The sequence below is a fragment of the Lagenorhynchus albirostris genome, chromosome 2, assembly GCF_949774975.1.
Source record: "Lagenorhynchus albirostris chromosome 2, mLagAlb1.1, whole genome shotgun sequence".
In the NCBI taxonomy this organism is placed as follows: Eukaryota; Metazoa; Chordata; class Mammalia; order Artiodactyla; family Delphinidae; genus Lagenorhynchus; species Lagenorhynchus albirostris.
In genome coordinates this window covers 43460826-43478756 of record NC_083096.1, presented here as the reverse complement: position 1 = coordinate 43478756, position 17931 = coordinate 43460826, and the positions used below count along the sequence as shown (strand labels likewise).

General features: G+C 36.1%; 1 protein-coding gene across 3 annotated transcripts in view; it reads left to right on the top strand.

The window, feature by feature from the left end:
• PLA2G4A (phospholipase A2 group IVA) overlaps positions 1-17931 on the top strand; it is a 160975-nt gene that overhangs the window by 100884 nt on the left and 42160 nt on the right. For all 3 annotated transcript variants that reach the window (XM_060142140.1, XM_060142141.1, XM_060142142.1), the window contains exons 8-10: positions 5672-5808; positions 14224-14446; positions 15375-15489. In XM_060142140.1, coding sequence (XP_059998123.1) covers positions 5672-5808; positions 14224-14446; positions 15375-15489 — 475 coding nt within the window. The remainder of the gene's footprint in view (positions 1-5671; positions 5809-14223; positions 14447-15374; positions 15490-17931) is intronic.

The window sequence follows — 17931 nt, the reverse complement described above, 5'->3', positions numbered from 1 at the left end:
ACCACTCACTATTACCCCTAGTGACCCACTAGCAAAATATTCGTTTCCTGTCTGTGTGACCTTATAGTCTTCTGACTTAGAGGTCTTAGTTGTGAAGGAAGGAATGCTTCCACAGAAGTGGAACAATGATTCTACTGAACTGTAATTTAATACTGCTGCCTGACCTTTTGGGCTTCTCATGCCTCTGAACCAACAGGCAAAGAAGGGAGCTACTCTCTTGGCTGGGGTGGTTGATTCTGACTATTAAGGGGAGATTGGGCTCCTCCTCTCAGGTGGAGGTAATGAAGAGGATGTCTGGAATACAAGAGAGCCTCTGTGGTGTCTCTTAGTATTATCATGCCATGAGTTAAGTCAATGGAAAACTATAAGAACCCAATCCAGGAAGGACTACTAATGACCCAGACCCTTCAGGAATGAAGGTTTGGTTACTCACCAGCTGAGGTGCTTGTTGAAGGCAAAGAAAATACAGAATGGATAGTGAAAGAAGGTAGCTATAAATACCAACTATGACCAGATGACCAGTTACGGAAATGAGACTGTGTTTGCCATGAGTATTTCTTCCTTAGTTTGTTATGAATATGTGCGTGTGTGTGTGCATGTACACACAGAAATACAAAAACAGATTCATATTTAAGTTATGAAGTATCAATGTGAAGAATAAGCATTGTTTAAGGACTTTGTATCCTTTTCTGGGGAAAGGATTAGTGCATTTCCAGTTGTACACAGGATATCTGTATCATGTTAGCCAGGAGTATGACCTTGTTATTGTCTTTCTTTGGATATTAAGTGTGGTTGAAGGAGAGGTATATGGCTGCCGAGTTGAGAAGGGGTGGACTTGTGATGGTCAGTTTGCATCAACTTGGAGGATGTTTTTTGATGCAATTAATATTTAAGTCAGTGAAATTTACTTAATCAGGTTGTCATCTATAATGTGGGTGGGCCCCACTCTAATCAGTCAAAGGCCTGAATAGAACAAAAAGACCAACCTCACCAAGCAAGAGGGAATTCTCCAGCAGACTACCCTTGGACTTCATCTGAGGCATCAGCTCTCCTGGGTCTCTGCCTGCTGGTGTTTGGACTAAAACTGCATTATTGACTCTCCAGAGTTTGGAGCTTGCTGTCCCATACTGCAAATTTGGACTTGTCATTCTTCACACCTATGTGATCCAGTTCCATAGATAGATAGATAGTTAGATAGATAGTTAGATATGTATCTACCTACCTATTGGTTCCATTTCTCTGGAGAACCCTGACTAATACAGGAACCAGGGAGGCAAAAGTCTTTATATAATTGTCAGAACTTAAAATCTATGAAAACATAAAAAAAAAAATTCTTGAGCACTTTAGAATTTTCTTTTGTGAGGGAGGAAATTAATAATATCTGCAAGCCAATGCAGGAAGATAATTTAATCAAAACACAGCGTATTTGGTAAATAAAAATTCATTTCCTGTAATCGTATGAGAAAAGTATGAGAAAAGTATGAGAAATATTCATTGATATCATTTATACACAAATATTGATGCACTTAAATCTAAATATAACCTAAAAACTCTTGGCAACTTTGATTTGTTTGATTTTTTAAGATTTAAAGCCCGGACTAACAGCTGCACCTTGTAAGTCCTCAGTTATTCTTTGAAAGTTATTTCAGAATAACTATCACTATTAAAACATCCAAAGTTAGTCTGTTTATTGCATAACATTGTGCTGTCATCTGAAGTGATACATGAATCTGAAATGTAATTTAGCTAAATGTCAAGTGGTTTCTCTCGGTAAAGATTACTCTTTTCTTTCTGAATAATGGGGAAAAGGAAAGAGCATGAATTCTATGTCAGTGACACCTCAGCTCACATCCTGGTTATCACCAATCTGGATGTGAACAAGGTATTATATGTGTGCACTCCATACCTCCTCTTCTGAGACATGAAAATAATAATGATTTTTGAGGGATGAGAAGATCTTTTGGTTTTGAATTTTATTTATTTTTTATACAGCAGGTTCTTATTACTTACCTCTTTTATACATATTAGTGTATATATGTCAATCCCAATCTCCCAATGAAGGATGAGAAGATTAAATGAAATAAATTTTCTTCATAAGTCTAATTTCCCTTTCTTTTTTATAGTTAATAAACATTTATAATTTTATAGTTTAACAATTCATATTCTGTATGAGTTATAGAATCTAGAATGCTACCAGTAGCAAAAAGCTTCAAGTTCATTCATTCTACCCAATATTTTTACACATAAGTAAAGAGTCCAAAGAGGATTTTCTTTACCTAGGTCCCCCTAGTTGTAGGGGAAGCTTTCAGAGATAGAATGGAGCAGAGTGAATTAAAAGCTTTGGAGTCTGACAGACCTGGTTTTAAATCTGCAAGAAACCACTTTCTAGATTTGAGACAGCAGAAAAATTATCTTCTTTGTGTTTCAGTTCCTTTATCTTTAAAATGGTAATAGAGAGTTCCCTGATGGCCTAGTCGTTAGGATTCTGGGCTTTCACTCCTGGGTCCCAGATTCAATCCTTGGTTGGGGAACTAAGATCCTGCAAGCAAAAATAAAACAGGAAATAGACCAGAATTTATACATATAAAATGGTAATAATATATATATCATAGAGTTGTGAAAATTAAATGATGCATAAAACCAGATTAATTCATGTGCAATAAATAAAGGATAAATTATAATCTATACAATTATTCAGTTATTTCATTATTCAAGTTTTATGTACAAATAGTATGACACTTTCTTTCCTCTGATAGCAACCCAAATTTCTGACTTAAATATCTTACCTGAAAACCCTCTTTAAGAATTAGTGTAAAGCAATAATGAAAACAATGGGTTACATAACACATGAATCCCGGTTTAATAAGGGGCTGTTTCCAGAAAATTCCTAACGTAAAATAGTCATCCATAAGTATGTGTTGGGCTACTGGCACATGAAGAAGGACATCTGGGGAGTTGTTTTCTCAGGATTAAAGAGGTTTTATGTTCAATCTTCCAACTTCTCTTATGAAATCTCTCTCTGAACAATAGCACAGGTTGTGTGTTGTATGTTGAAATGAAACAGTGTAATCTGTTACTAAGAATTTTTTTACTCTGAACTACCTGACTTGTATTGGGTTTAATGTTAGTGTTGCAAGTAACCAAATCAACAGGCTTAAAATCCCCTCTGACTTCTGTTCCCCTTAAAGCCCTTCATAGTCTTATTTTTCCCAACTTCCTAGTATACTCCTGCTGCAATAAGAAGGCTGGTCTTTTCATCTCAAAATCACATACCCTTTCTTATTTGTGCCTATCTTGGCCTGACCTTAGGCCCAGTGTTTGGCACATAGTAACAATAAATGGTTTACTATTATTATTATTATCACTATTATTGTATTGCCTATAAACTCAAGCCTTCATTCAAGGCCTAATCGAAATCCCTCCTCCTTCTCCTAATTTGTAATCTGCCTTCCTTACAACTACTCTTAATATTAATACTATATTATACTCCATTCGCCCACTGTATAACCCACTTTAGTTTCCTATCTTAGCTTTCCTCCCTCTCCATAGAAGTTTTTAAGAACTTATATATTTTACTTTATTTACAATTTTAAAACTATGTTTGAGAGCATTCTGTTCATCTGAACATACACAGGTTCAAAGCCATTTAAATTGCTGCATTGCACTGAACTGGTAGACTGTGTTTTCATTAATGAGGTCTTCAATTTGCATCTGATTTGATGGCCACTGAGTATTAGAGAAGAGCCCTGAATTTGGAAGTTAGTGCTAGGTGTCCTGCTATTCACTGTTCTACCTCCAATAAGACCTAACCTCTAGAGACTTCCCTTTCTCTATGAAAGAATTCTATAGCCTTTTTCATCTTTTTAGTTCTAAAATAATGATTCTGTGTATGTGTGTGTGTGTGTGTGTGTGTGTGTGTATATATATATATATATATATATATATTTATCACATTGGTGAGTGACACCCAAGAGTCAGGATCCAAGTGCTGGGAACACAATGCAGGTGTATTCTCATATCTGCTTTTAAATTCAAATGTTGCTATATCACACATCATGTAGTCTCTGAAAAACTCCTTTGTACACTCATGAGAGAATGAGAATGAAAAAAAGGAAGATAAGATCTTCCTGCTGTTATGAAAATAGTTTTGACCTTGTGGACCCCCTAAAAACTATGCACACGTTGAGAACTGCTGGGTATAGGGAAACAACCAGCTCTCTTAGGCAATAATGCTTCAGGACCACAAGGAAAATGACAATATCTCCCTCTTCAAAGAAACACGCTTGCATTTCAGTCACATTACAGATAGCCTATTTTACTGCAAAAACTCTTCATTGGCTTATGCTTCTCCCATCTCCAGAACAGCCTCCTTCCCTGCCCTCATCTCTCCCTACGGAATAACTGTACATCTTTAACATCAAGCTCAGGTTTCTTCTTTGTCTGTGAAACTTTCTCCACCACTCCAATCCCTCTGACTGAAATTGACCACATCTTCTAGACCTCATGTACTGCCAGCCTGTAGCATTTGACTTTGGTAAGGTGTACTACCAGGAGCCTGGGGTTTGACCCTTGACTCAACTCTGCTATTTATTGATTGCATGACCCTGAAAAAGTTTTCAAGGTCTTGGTTTTAAGTGCATTGGTTTCCTCTTCTGTAAAATGGAAACCTCATAGTGATTTTATGAAGATTAAATAAGACAATTTCTGTAAAATACTAACAGTTCCTACCAGATAATAAGAGCTCAGTGAATATCATCTATTCCTGTGTTTCTTGTTGTTATAATTATTTTTACATTTCTGCCTCACTTAAATTAACTATATTCCCCAGATCCACCCTGGGGATACTTGAAACATAGAGACCACTTAATCAGATTGATGAATGAATTAAAGAATGAAGAAATAAATTTTGTAGGTTTTTTTGTAGTTGTTTAAGTTCTTTTTGATGGCTTAAATAACAGCATATTTTTGAAATGGGTCAGCATAAAGGAGTGCTAAGAATTCTGGACCAAGAAGGCAAGATGCTTACTCAACTGCAGATTACCAGCTAATAGATCTTATACAAGTAATAGCAGCCTTTCAGAACTTCCATCTGAAAAATGAGCAAATACTTTTTTGCTCATTTTATAGCAATTTTGAGAGGATCAAATTCAAAAAAAACTACACCCAAAAGCAAGCCCCAAACTGCAAGGAGTCAAGCAAATATAAAGGATTGTTGTTGCTATCAGAGTTAGTTGGCTATTTTAATAATATCTGCTTTCTAATAGACATTAATTCTTGATTTTCTTAAGTGACACATTATTTTCTTCTTTTTTTTTTTTTTTTTTTTTTGCGGTACACGGGCCTCTCACTGCTGTGGCCTCTCCCGTTGCGGAGCACAGGCTCCGGACGCGCAGGCTCAGCGGCCATGGCTCACGGGCCCAGCCACTCTGTGGCATGTGGGATCTTCCCGGACCGGGGCACGAACCCGTGTCCCCTGCATCAGCAGGCGGACTCTCAAGCACTGCGCCACCAGGGAAGCCCTATTTTCTTCTTTTTAACAATTAGATATTATCAAGGTATGAGTGAACTTACAATTCTTTGTTACCAAATGTGGGACATAGAAAAACTGAAATGAAAATGACATATTTTATGATTTTACTTTACAAATGATCTCTGTGTTTCATCATTCCAGGTGCCTGTGGTGGCCATACTGGGCTCAGGTGGGGGTTTCCGAGCCATGGTAGGATTCTCCGGTGTGATGAAGGCATTGTATGAATCAGGAATTTTAGATTGCGCTACCTACATTGCTGGTCTTTCTGGATCTACGTGGTTAGTATACATTTTAAACCTTAGTTTTATCATCCTAAATGCTTAGCATTTATCTACCTGAAACTTAGAAAAGAAATGAGGGTTTAGAAAACTGACATTAACTTCAAATTACTGAAATATTCCAGCTTGATGCAGTAATTTGTTCTTAAAAATATTTTTTAAGGCAAATTCATACTTAATGATGACTGTTGTCATAAGTTTGCTCCCTTTAAGCCCATTCGTGACTTAAAATGTAGTTAAACATAAAACAAAAAAATAGGTCAATTGAAATAATTCTATAGAAATATCTCAGAAGTGGAATAACATACTCCACCCATAATTAATTTAATCTTCCTATAATTTACTGATTTGTAATCTTGCAGCGATTATGTCTAAGTACATGATTCGCTAGGTATTCATTTTCTTCTTTAAGGCAGATAGAATGAAATGCAAGATACCTCAGTATACAGAAGAAGGAAACAACTTTTGAATGAAGAAATGCAATAAATTTCACTGATTTATATCTAATTATGAAATTAATCCTTTAAATGTATCTAAGCTCAGCTAAATTTAGAGACAGAGTTAAAGCATCTGCATGTATAATATTTGTATGCTATAGATTTGCCTTTTCAAGAATATATTTATAAAACGTTTTCAAAGACAATACTATGTACTTTTTGGTTTGCTTACCTCACATAATAAGTATGTTGAAAATCATATATTTAGTCCTTGCTTAGATATCTCAAATAAAAGTATCACCTTATTATAGAACTTCTGATATTGGCTTGTAAGGCCTTTTAGTCACTCAGCCATGATAAAACTTATCTTTTATAATATTTTATTATACATAAATATATAACATATGTATTATATAAGTATATATCATATAATTACAATATATATAATAATATATATTATATATGTCTATATTTTAAAATTTCTGTGTCTTCTCATCCTGTGAGATGGCTATGAGTTTCTTCATCTTTCAAGTAAAGAAAATATGATTCAGAAGGCAAGTGATTTGTCCAAGATCAGTAGCAGAGCCAACATATAGACTTAGGATTTCGATCCCCTACTCTAGGTTCTTTCAACTAAACCAGAACCTTCTCTTGGACAGCTATATATTCTACATCAGTGGTGCCCAAAATGTTGGGGACCGGTTTCATGGAAGACAATTTTTCCATTGGTGGGAAGATGGTTCAGGAGGTAATGCCAGCGATGGGGAGAGGCAGATGAAGCTTCACTCGCTCGCCTAGTGCTCGCCTCCTGCTGCATGGCCGGTTCCTAAGGTCCACGGCCCGGGGGTTGGGGACCCCTGTTCTACATAGAGATTCATATTTAAAGAGTCTATAGTTTCTTAAATATTGTGAACCAGTTTCTTTAACTGAAAAACAAAAACTTAGAACCATGGTTGCCACCTTTTTTGTATGTACTCTCAAAATGATTAGTCTTTTCTGAAAGAAAGGTGTAGCCCATCATTATTCTTTCCTTTGAAGGAAAGAGCATGCACCTGCCTGTTTAATGAGTAATATGAATGTGATGGAAAACTTGGACCCTTAGATTAATTCACCTGTTCAAGCATTTTATTATTACTCTTCAGGTAGTTTTCTTTATCTGTATTCACTGGTTTTTAGATCCCTGTGGTCCATCACTGACTAATACATTGCAAGAAGCTTGCTTTCTTAAATTCGTCTAACAAAGAAAGACCAGGCCTTGAGTGCTATTTTAGTGGTGTAATAGTGTATATTTGTGTTTAATTAGAGCTGCAGTCATTGCTTTGGTTATAGATTTGGGAAAACATCTAAGATCCCCTCTCAGGGTTCTGAAAACAAGTCCTACAAAATGTAATTAAGAGAATTTTAGATGTTACAGGCCAATCATTTAAATATTATAGGCCACCTTCAATTCCTGCTCTATCCTTCAGTGTCTAATTTCCTCAAAGTTTAGCCTTTTCTTTTTTTTTTTTAAATGTATACATTTTAATGTTGTAGGAAGTTGACTTTAGAATTAGCCTATCTCTTTTTTTTTAACATCTTTATTGGGGTATAATTGCTTTACAATGGTGTGTTAGTTTCTGCTGTATAACAAAGTGAATCAGCTATACGTATACATATATACCCATATCCCCTCCCTCTTAAGTCTCCATTCCACCCTCCCTATCCCATCCCTTTAGGTGGTCACAAAGCACTGAGCTGAAGCCTTTTCTTAGTTATTCTATTTCCTTAAAATCCATGTACTCCTAAAATCCTACAATCATTTTTCACCAAGAGGCCACATAATTTCCAAATATAATGGTGTCTTTTGAAGTTCTTATTCTCCTCAACTTTTTGGGGGGAGTCAGGGAGGATGAAGTTGGGAGTTGAGATATTTCACACATTCAGTTGTCCCTCTTTCAAATCCCTCCTACCATGCCTTTCCCCCCCCCATCCTCTGATTGCTCTCTCCTCATAGCTGTCTTTTCTACTTCCACTACTTTTTTCCTTAAAATGAGCTTCCCTCCAGGACCTGCCTTTTATTCTATTATATCGACACATCCTCCCTTGGTAATTTCACCAATTTCTACCACTTCAGTTATTACCATCAATAATTTAATTTGTAGTTCTTCAAAACATCTAAAAACTTACTGGAAGAAAGAAAGAGAGAAAGAGAGAAAGAGAGAGAGAGATGAAGGAAGGAAGGAAGGAAGGGAGGGAGAAAGAAAACCCTAATGGACAATGCAAAGTAGCCATCAGAGAAGAGAATCAAGGGAAGATGAGTTTGCAGAGGTCAAGTGTGGGAGTGCTTCACAAAGTAGTGGGTATTTTAATAGAGGAAAAATCTATGAGAAGCTTCGCTTAGAACTGGGTTTGGAGATTTCATGGTTTTAGTGAAAATTACTAGATAAAGTAAATGAAGGGCACTTTTGATCATGAAATTACAAATAAGAAATGAATAGGAGATGAAAGAAAGAAAGGTGGGAATGTAAACCTTAGTAGGAGCCATCTATTATTTCAAGACAGGGAATATAGGACCCAGGAAATGTTTCATTTTGTTTTCAGAATATAAAAGACTAGAGCATTTTTGTAGAAGTCTGAGGTGATGGAAATAGTGTAGAGGGATAGATAGAAGATAAAGAAATAGATGGATCTTGGATACAAAGAGATTCGGGCAGAGACAGGACAGGACAAGATAAAAAGCACAAGTGAAGCTATTAACCATGGAGAAAAGAGACACTTCCTGAGACAAAATAAAAGGTGGTCAGGATGATTCACATTAACAATTTTCTCTCAAACACTATAGGTGAGAAGGTAGAAAGTTCAAAGGAAGGAAGTCAGAAACACTTGGAAAAAGAAAGTACACTCTTCTGTTGTATAAGTTTTTATATTCTGCTGATACATGACCATTACCTGGCACAAATTAGGTAATATGGAAATATCTGGAGAAGGCTTGGACCTCCCGTAAAGTTTTCTGTGATCACAAAAGAGAATTTTATGTAAGACAAAGATTTTTTTTTTTTTTTTTTTTTTGGCTGTACGCGGGCCTCTCACTGTTGTGGCCTCTCCCGTTGCGGAGCACAGGCTCCGGACGCGCAGGCTCAGCGGCCATGGCTCACGGGCCCAGCTACTCCGCGGCATGTGGGATCTTCCTGGACTGGGGCATGAACCCGTGTCCCCTGCATCGGCAGGTGGACTCTCAACCACTGCGCCACCAGGGAAGCCCAAAGCTTTTCTTATAATTGCTACTATCTTTATGATAATTATTTCTGAAATTATTTTTGGATGATAGTTGTTATTCATTAAATGTAAGAATTAGCCAAGCAGGAGAACTGGCCTGAGTGAACTAGTGACAGTAATCCTGTGTTCTTTTGCTCAGTGAGCACAGCTCTCTTCCTCAGCACAGCTGCTCATTTGTGGTGTCACAGGGCTATTGGATTTCAACTGCTGTGTTTGTATGACATTACCGTCTAAAGAGAAATGAGAGCAGCTCTGTGTCTATAGGCAATGGGACCCAATTCATTAAGCTATAAAAAAGAATTCAAGAATGAAAACTTTCAGTTTAACATCTGAAGAATTCGTGGGACATTGAAAAATAAACCAATTTTAATAGGAGCTGGCCTGTAAGAAATGATAGGCTAAAAGATCAAGATTATGTTAGAGAAAATATGTTGTTTGAGGTGAGGACTGTGCTAATGAACCTCTCCCACTTGTCACGTGTTTAATGACTAAATGAAGACTTGCATAAGTAACTGCATTTTGGGGAAAAATTAATCTAGGAATTTATTTAGGATTTCAGGATATTTGCTTCCCAATGTCGAGGGTCTTGTGAAGACATTCCAAACCTTGATTGCATATGAGAATCACTTCTGGCACTTTTTTAAGCAGAGAAATTCTAAATGTTTACCCCTGAAGATTCTGATTAGGAAGGTCCTGGGGAGCCAGACACTGATATTTTAAAACTTTGACTCTGTGATTTGGAGGCAGGAAGTGAACCGAGAATTCCTTGTTCACTGGCATAATTTAAAGTTTTTTTTTTTTAACTTTGTACTCAGCCTAAAATGCATTCATATGGAGAGAATGAGGTGTCCCATCATATAAATATATTGAAAAATTACAGGTGAGTATTTTCAGATTTATAGAGAAATAAATTGAAGACCCTTTCATTCAATAATTATTTATAGAGGCCCTGCTATGTCTAAGACACTTAGTTTTTGAAACTTGATTGGTATAATTGGGAGTCACTTATTGGCGAAGAGATGAAAATTAAGGCTTAACTACGGAGTTGATGCTTGTGTGCTTTAGATGGTAATATGTCCACAGAAGCTCATGATAGCTGAATTCTGCCTTGGTGCAATCAAAGAAACAAACAAACAAACAAAAAGCAAAAAAAGCAATTTAAGGAAAATTGACCATTGCCTGCTATTCCATCTTTAGCTGTCACCAAAGCCAAAATCCAAGTCTTAGATGTCACCATAATGATGTCATGAAATGTCTGTCCAACTCACACTTCTTACTTCTAAGGAAAATGGGCCCATAAATGCTGAACAAGCAGAGAACATTAGCCCCAATGCAAATGGTTGAGGTATTCTAGGTCCTTCTGTCTTTCCATAGGGCTTGTATACTCGAGCCAATGGTTTCATGGGAGGGAAAGAAAAAGAGAAAGGGGGAGAGAGAGACTCCCCAAGTGAATGAGTTTACTTCAACCTTTAGAGAGCAGAAATGGACTGCAACCGTTCTACATGGAGCAGAAAAGAAAGAATTGGACTGACATGCATATACACTTGACCTCTTAAAATGATCTGCCTCTGAAACTGTGGCACAGATTCCTAGGTTTTGAGCAATCTCTGAACCTCAGAGGAAGGATTTTCTGAGTCTTGATCCAATGGCAAACATTGGGAGGAAAGGAAGAGAAAAGAGGAGCCTCCAGATCCTGCTGGAGGAAATCCGTGAGGCTGAGGTACTTGTTAGAATCATATGTTGATTCATTTTAAAGACCAACTAAATATAGATGGAGAAGAGAAGTCTTAAATAACGTGAATGAGATGTGAGTAATTACATCATTCTGCTGAACAGTTAGAAATGACAACTTCCAATAGCAGAATGATCGTATCATTTCCTCTTCACCTACCCTAAAAAAAAAAATTCTGTGGCTAAATTGATTTCTGCTGACATTGTTTGATTCTTTTCCTTATTTTTATCCTGCTTCATTAAGGAAATGATTTGATGTATCTTAATAATAAAGTAAAACTGGATTGCATACAATAAAGATAGAAGTGGAAAAAAGTATATGTTTGTGTGTGTGTAATATATATATGTATAAAACTAGAAACTAGATTAAAAGTTCATTCTATAACCTGTAGCTTTGGGAGGCATGAGACACAGACTTTGGTTTCAGGTTTCTAGAATTCAAGGCAAAATCCAAACTATGCACAGTTATATAATGCACATTTTTAATAAGTTAAGGGCAAGCCAATGATCCATGGATATAGAAATTATACTTGATACTAAGACCAGTAAAGAATTTCTTAATGTTCTCATAAAGAATGAAACGTATCCTGAATAGTTCCAGAATTGATTACTTAGAGACTCAAAAAGAAGTTTTATTTTCCCATTTTTATTGTATCCTTAAATGTAAACCAATATCATTACACCAATGTGTGCATTTATTGAAAAGCATGATGAGGTCCAGAATCAGATCTTTGTTCATCTAGATGAATCGTGTGGTAGACCTTGGAATAACTATAGGAACGGATGGACTCTGCATCTTTCTAGCAATCTCAGCTGTAATTTTAATAGATATTTGGTGATTATACCAGGCTTGAGTTCAAAGTAAGTCTATCTGATTTATCATTATCTCATGTTGTGAGAAATGTTAAGAATCCAGTTTATATAATAAAGATCTTTTAAGAATGTTTTTTTTTTTTTGCAGAGCATGTGTTCCATTTTAGGTCTGTCATCACTCTTCATTTGTTAAGTTTTAATTATTCTCAGTTTGTCTCTAAAGAAGTCTGAATCCAACAAGTAATTCTAATTTAATGTGTAGTGGGAGTAGTTTGATCTCTAAGAACTGAAATCTTACTTTAAAGATTTTTAAAAAATAAAGGCTATCAGGGGAGAGGACAGATTTTAAATTCGAGTTCTGTTATTAATTGGGGAACTGTAAACATGTTATTTTTTTTTTATTTTTTTTTCTGTGATAGTTTTTTTTTAACATCTTTATTGGAGTATAATTGCTTTACAGTGGTGTGTTAGTTTTGCTTTATAACAAAGTGAATCAGTTATACATATGTTCCCATATCTCTTCCCTCTTGCATCTCCCTCCCTCCCACCCTCCCTATCCCACCCCTCTAGGTGGTCACAAAGCACCGAGCTGATCTCCCTGTGCTATGTGGCTGCCTCCCAGTAGCTATCTATTCTACGTTTGGTAGTGTATATATGTACATGTCAGTCTCTCACTTCGTCCCAGCTTACCCTTCCGCCTCCCCATATCCTCAAGTCCATTCTCTAGTATGTCTGTGTCTTCATTCCCATCTTGCCCCTAGTTTCTTCATGACCTTTTTTTTTTTCTTAGATTCCATTTATATGTGTTAGCATACGGTATTTCTTTTTCTCTTTCTGACTTACTTCACTCTGTATGACAGACTCTAGGTCCATCCACCTCACTACAAATAACTCAATTTCATTTCTTTTTATGGCTGAGTAATATTCCATTGTATATATGTGCCACATCTTCTTTATCCATTCATCTGTTGATGGACACTTAGGTTGCTTCCATGAACATGTTATTTAAATTCATCAATCCTCTGCTTATCTTTAAAATAGAAGAATTGAAAGCTATCACAAGTCTTCAAGACAACAGCTTATGAGCAATTAGCCAGCACAGGCCTAGAACATACCAAGACTCAATAACAGTTAGTTTTCTCCCCTCCATGAAGGGAAGATAAATCACTATGGTGGCATTTTGTTATGAATGTCAAGAAGACAGGAGATTTAAATATGTGCTACATTCTCTTTGGTTGGGTGAAGTGGTAGAGTATTTCTTTCATTATTTTGTGCTCTCAGTTCAATAGTTCAATATACTGTGCTTGTCGTATACTAGGAATTTGCTAATCATTGAGACTAAAAAAGATAAATAAGCAAAGTTTTCCCTGCAGATGGTCACAACTAATTAGGGGAGACAGATAAGTAAACTAATAATTAATATTTAGTTTGAGAGCTACAGTATTAGAGATATTGGTTCCCAGGAGGATCATAACTTAATGTTTACTGTCTAAATATCACATACCAAGGCATATGGTGATTTCCAGCATCACTAGAGGCGGCCAAATGGCTGTTGGCCAAGAATCTTCACAAGAAAGCATTTATCTTTCAGACCTACTCCTCTCCATGATTTCACCATTAGATTTGTATGCTCAGAAATTCTGAGACCTACAGTTGGCAAAGCTTGGGATTCTATCTAGGCCAATGGACACACACACACAATTGTCAGGAGAATTAGGCATTCACAATTGTTTGGACAGCACATTTTCTACCTATAGATAATCATAATGGAAAGTCAAATTATCAGATTGCTTGGCTAGTATTATATCCAGCAAGTCAATTTATTTACATGGCTCTCAGTGTGTTGTGTCATCAGTCTCTAATGGTCTGTTAGGGATACCCATTCCTGGAGACTAGACAGTGAAGAGTTGGCCCAATAGGGCATCCTCTCCTCTGGACTGTGCAGGAGAAGTCCAGTGTTTCCTCTGAGGCCTCTCCTTTACTTCCGTTGTAGACCAGCTGTATTCTGATTGTTGCATCCTTTCCTTAAATGAGTTAATGTCTTCAATCAGAAAATTAGTTAACCAACTATTTCTATTATTCTTTCATTTTCTGATGACAAAGATGACTGCTTTCTTTGGAGACTACTTACTGTGTGATGCCCTTTATCGTTACTGATTGTCTTTTGTCTTCTTTACAGGTACATGTCAACTTTATATTCTCACCCTGATTTTCCAGAGAAAGGACCAGAGGAGATTAATGAAGAACTAATGAAAAGTGTTAGCCACAACCCTCTTTTACTTCTCACACCACAGAAAATTAAAAGATACATTGAGTCTTTATGGAAGAAGAAAAGCTCTGGACAACCTGTCACCTTTACTGATATCTTTGGGATGTTAATAGGAGAAACACTAATTCACAATGTAAGCCTTGGCTCAGTCTACAATCCTTTTAATACAAGAAAATGATGTATATCGTAATGTTTTAAATAAAACAAAATACGATACATTTTGTAAAAGTTGACTCACCTTATCCTATCAACATGTACTGAGTACATACTCCCTGCCAGACGTAACTCTTCTATAATACGTTTCATCCTACATTACATTAGTTCTTACCAGCTTACTAATTTATTCTAACTATGTGTCAGTTTTGTTGTTGTTTTTGGTTTTTGGTTTTTTTGGCCACAGCGCGCGACTTGCGGGATCTTAGTTCCACGACCAGGGATTGAACGCGAGCCCTCGGCAGTGAGAGCGCAGCATCCTAAACGCTGGACTGCCAGGGAACTCCCTACGTGTCGGTTTTGATGTATAGGGAAATACTTTTTTATTCCTTTTCTTTGGAAAAATACACATTTTAACCCTTAACTGCCCATTCTGCCCAAATAGCAATCTCTTTTAGATAAAGAGGTGAATAGAAGTAATATTTAAATAGCAGAAGAAGAATGGAGCTTTCCTGGAGAGAGTCAGAAAAAAAAGGAGTGAATCACATGGAAGAAACCCATTCGACACATGACAACAGAGCGACATTTTATCTGAACATGAAACAGGGCGGGTAGAGTTTGTGCCAGGGAATCTGGGGGCTCAATTCCTTCTGGGCTCCCTAGCTACCAAACGTCGATATAGTCCTGAGACGTATGGCTCTTTTTAGAATGAAGGTAATTACCTCCATAGAGCTTACTTTTTGCTGTTTTTCAGGATCAGAGGTCCTGAAAATAGTCGTAAGACTATTTTAGTAAGACTATTTTTATTACAAAAATTTTGTGTCTTGATTGGAAGTACTATTTTACATAGTTTTTTTAAATCTGTATCTGTTTGTATATGTAAAACCTTTTCTTTCTTCTGTGGACAGAGAATGAACACTACCTTGAGTAGTTTGAAGGAAAAAGTCAATACTGGACAGTGCCCTTTGCCTCTTTTCACCTGTCTCCATGTCAAACCCGATGTCTCAGAGCTGATGTTTGCAGGTATGGAATTTCCTCTTGCAAAACATTTCCTGGAAACTTTGAACTGTGGTTCCTAATGATTTTCTCTAGAGGAAGTTCATAAGCAATTTTAGTTGCTTATTTTAATATATTTTCTGTAACATAAAAACTTTTGAAAATATAAGAATTTTTTAAGCTAGATGATTTTCTGATTGTAGAGACTATCCTGTGAAACTAGTTACTAGTATATCTTCATTCAAATTAGTGGGAAAGACGATATAAAAGTAAATCATGAATATAATCAATATTCAATTTTAATTATTCATTTCTCAAGGATTTTTAACAAAATACTATGTCTAGGGCTTTTAGGCAAGGCATATATTTTTGTTTGCTGTTTATCTGTTCATTAAATTGGGTAACATGATATCTGTTTATCATTCAAAACACTATTCTAATTTTTATAATTCAGCACCTTAAAAGTACTAGCCTGTACTTGTGGCAGCTGGTGAAAAAAATGCCTCATTTTGTTAAATCTCAGATGTAAACATTTGTTTCTTCTGTAGCTCTGTTTCTTGTTGGGTGCTCTAAAAGGATGTGACTTCGTACTTCTCCAGGCCACTGCCAGTCCTAGTCTGCAGTGTGATAGAATTTCTGACTGTGGCTAGTAGGGTTCATTGTATTTTTAGGAAAAGTATCTCAGTGACATCAGTCACACCATGAGCTTAAAAAATCATTGTGAATGGCATGTAATCACCAGATTTGTATCTAGAATTCTTGTGCAGTTTTACCAAGTCTCACTTTTTCTTCAACTGACTACTGTCAAGCTAGAATTTTGAATAGTTTATAAAAGCAGTGCACCTGGAATTCATTCATTCAACAAGTGTTTATCAATTATCTTGACTAAAATGTTTCTCATGCTTCAGAAAGCACTTATCATATTTATTGTCTTATTCAATATTTACTACAACCCAGGGAGGGAAGGAGGTATTTTTAGCTCTGCTTCACAGAAAAAAAAAAAAAAAAAACCTCAGAAAGTTTCAGTGATTTGCCCATTTCCACATAGAAAGTAAGTAGCAGAGCTGAGAATTGGTCTTGAAATACTTTGTTCTTTTTATAAAAATATTGGCTTCTCTGATTACTGATGATGTAGAAGGTAGTATGCCAGGTGCTGAGCTTGAACTCCCCTTCCCTCCACAGTATATCGCCCTTTTTCTATAAGACCTGATAATATGTTTGAGAAATTTGCAATAGTTATTAAAGAAGTTAAAGCACAAGAGAGAACAGAATGTTACTATGCACTGTTTCCTTGACCAAGTTGTGTGACACCTTTTAGCCTCAGTTTTCTCACCTGTTAAATGAGGATGAGACTCTCCTTATAGTATTTTGCTAAATAAATGAGATAAAGTATGTAAAGTACTTAAAACAATTGCAGGCCCAAATCAAGTTTCAGTAAATCTTAACAATGTGGAGTGTTCTATGAAAGCTGTATGAGAAGAGTCAAAGGTCTGAAGATGAATAGAATTTGTATATGAAAGGCAAATTTAATTCTTGGATGGGGGTTTCAGGCATGCAGTAAGAGTGTCGGATAACCATGGCGTACTCAGCAGCAATGAGGAACCACACTTTGTGATGGAGTTCATAGGGAGAGTTAAGAAAAGTAAGGGCCATGATAAATTGTTTTTTTGTTAGTGTTGGTTTTGTTTTGTTTTATTTTTGCTTTCCCATAGCTATTGTCTTATGAGGTCTTGGAATGCTTGGAAATTGGTTGGTAAATACCACTAGCACGCCAGTCAAATTTGTGCATAGCCAAACAAGGCTTCTTTTACCCCAGAAGCATTATGATTTAGTTAAACAAGCATTAAACTAATTTGGAAGCCTTGTCTTACTTCTAAGCTGAAATACCTTGGATGGGTCATTTAATCTCTCTGATTCTTATTTTCCTCATTATTAAAAAGAAGGGTATTAATAAACATCAGATTTATCTTACAGAGCTATTAAGCCAATTGCATGAGATAGGGATAATACTGACTATGATAAAGGGACATAAAAATATAATAGTTTTATTGTTACTGTTACGATTGTTAATGGCATTTTCACAGTTGTCTCTTTTTATTCTGAAGTTTTAGTCAGCAGCCAGTATTAATAAACATCAGATTTATCTTACAGAGCTATTAAGCCAATTGCATGAGATAGGGATAATACTGACTATGATAAAGGGACATAAAAATATAATAGTTTTATTGTTACTGTTACGATTGTTAATGGCATTTTCACAGTTGTCTCTTTTTATTCTGAAGTTTTAGTCAGCAGCCATTCTCAAGAGAAAATCTGACTACAATAATTAAAGAATAAATAATATTTCCAGCGAGTGAATATTTTAGATTCATCTAGAGTGAGAAATGGCTGTTTTATGTGCAGTTAGTAGTCTTTCAACTTGGATGTGTCTGATTTGGGCCAACTGCCTAATTTCAATATTGTTACTGA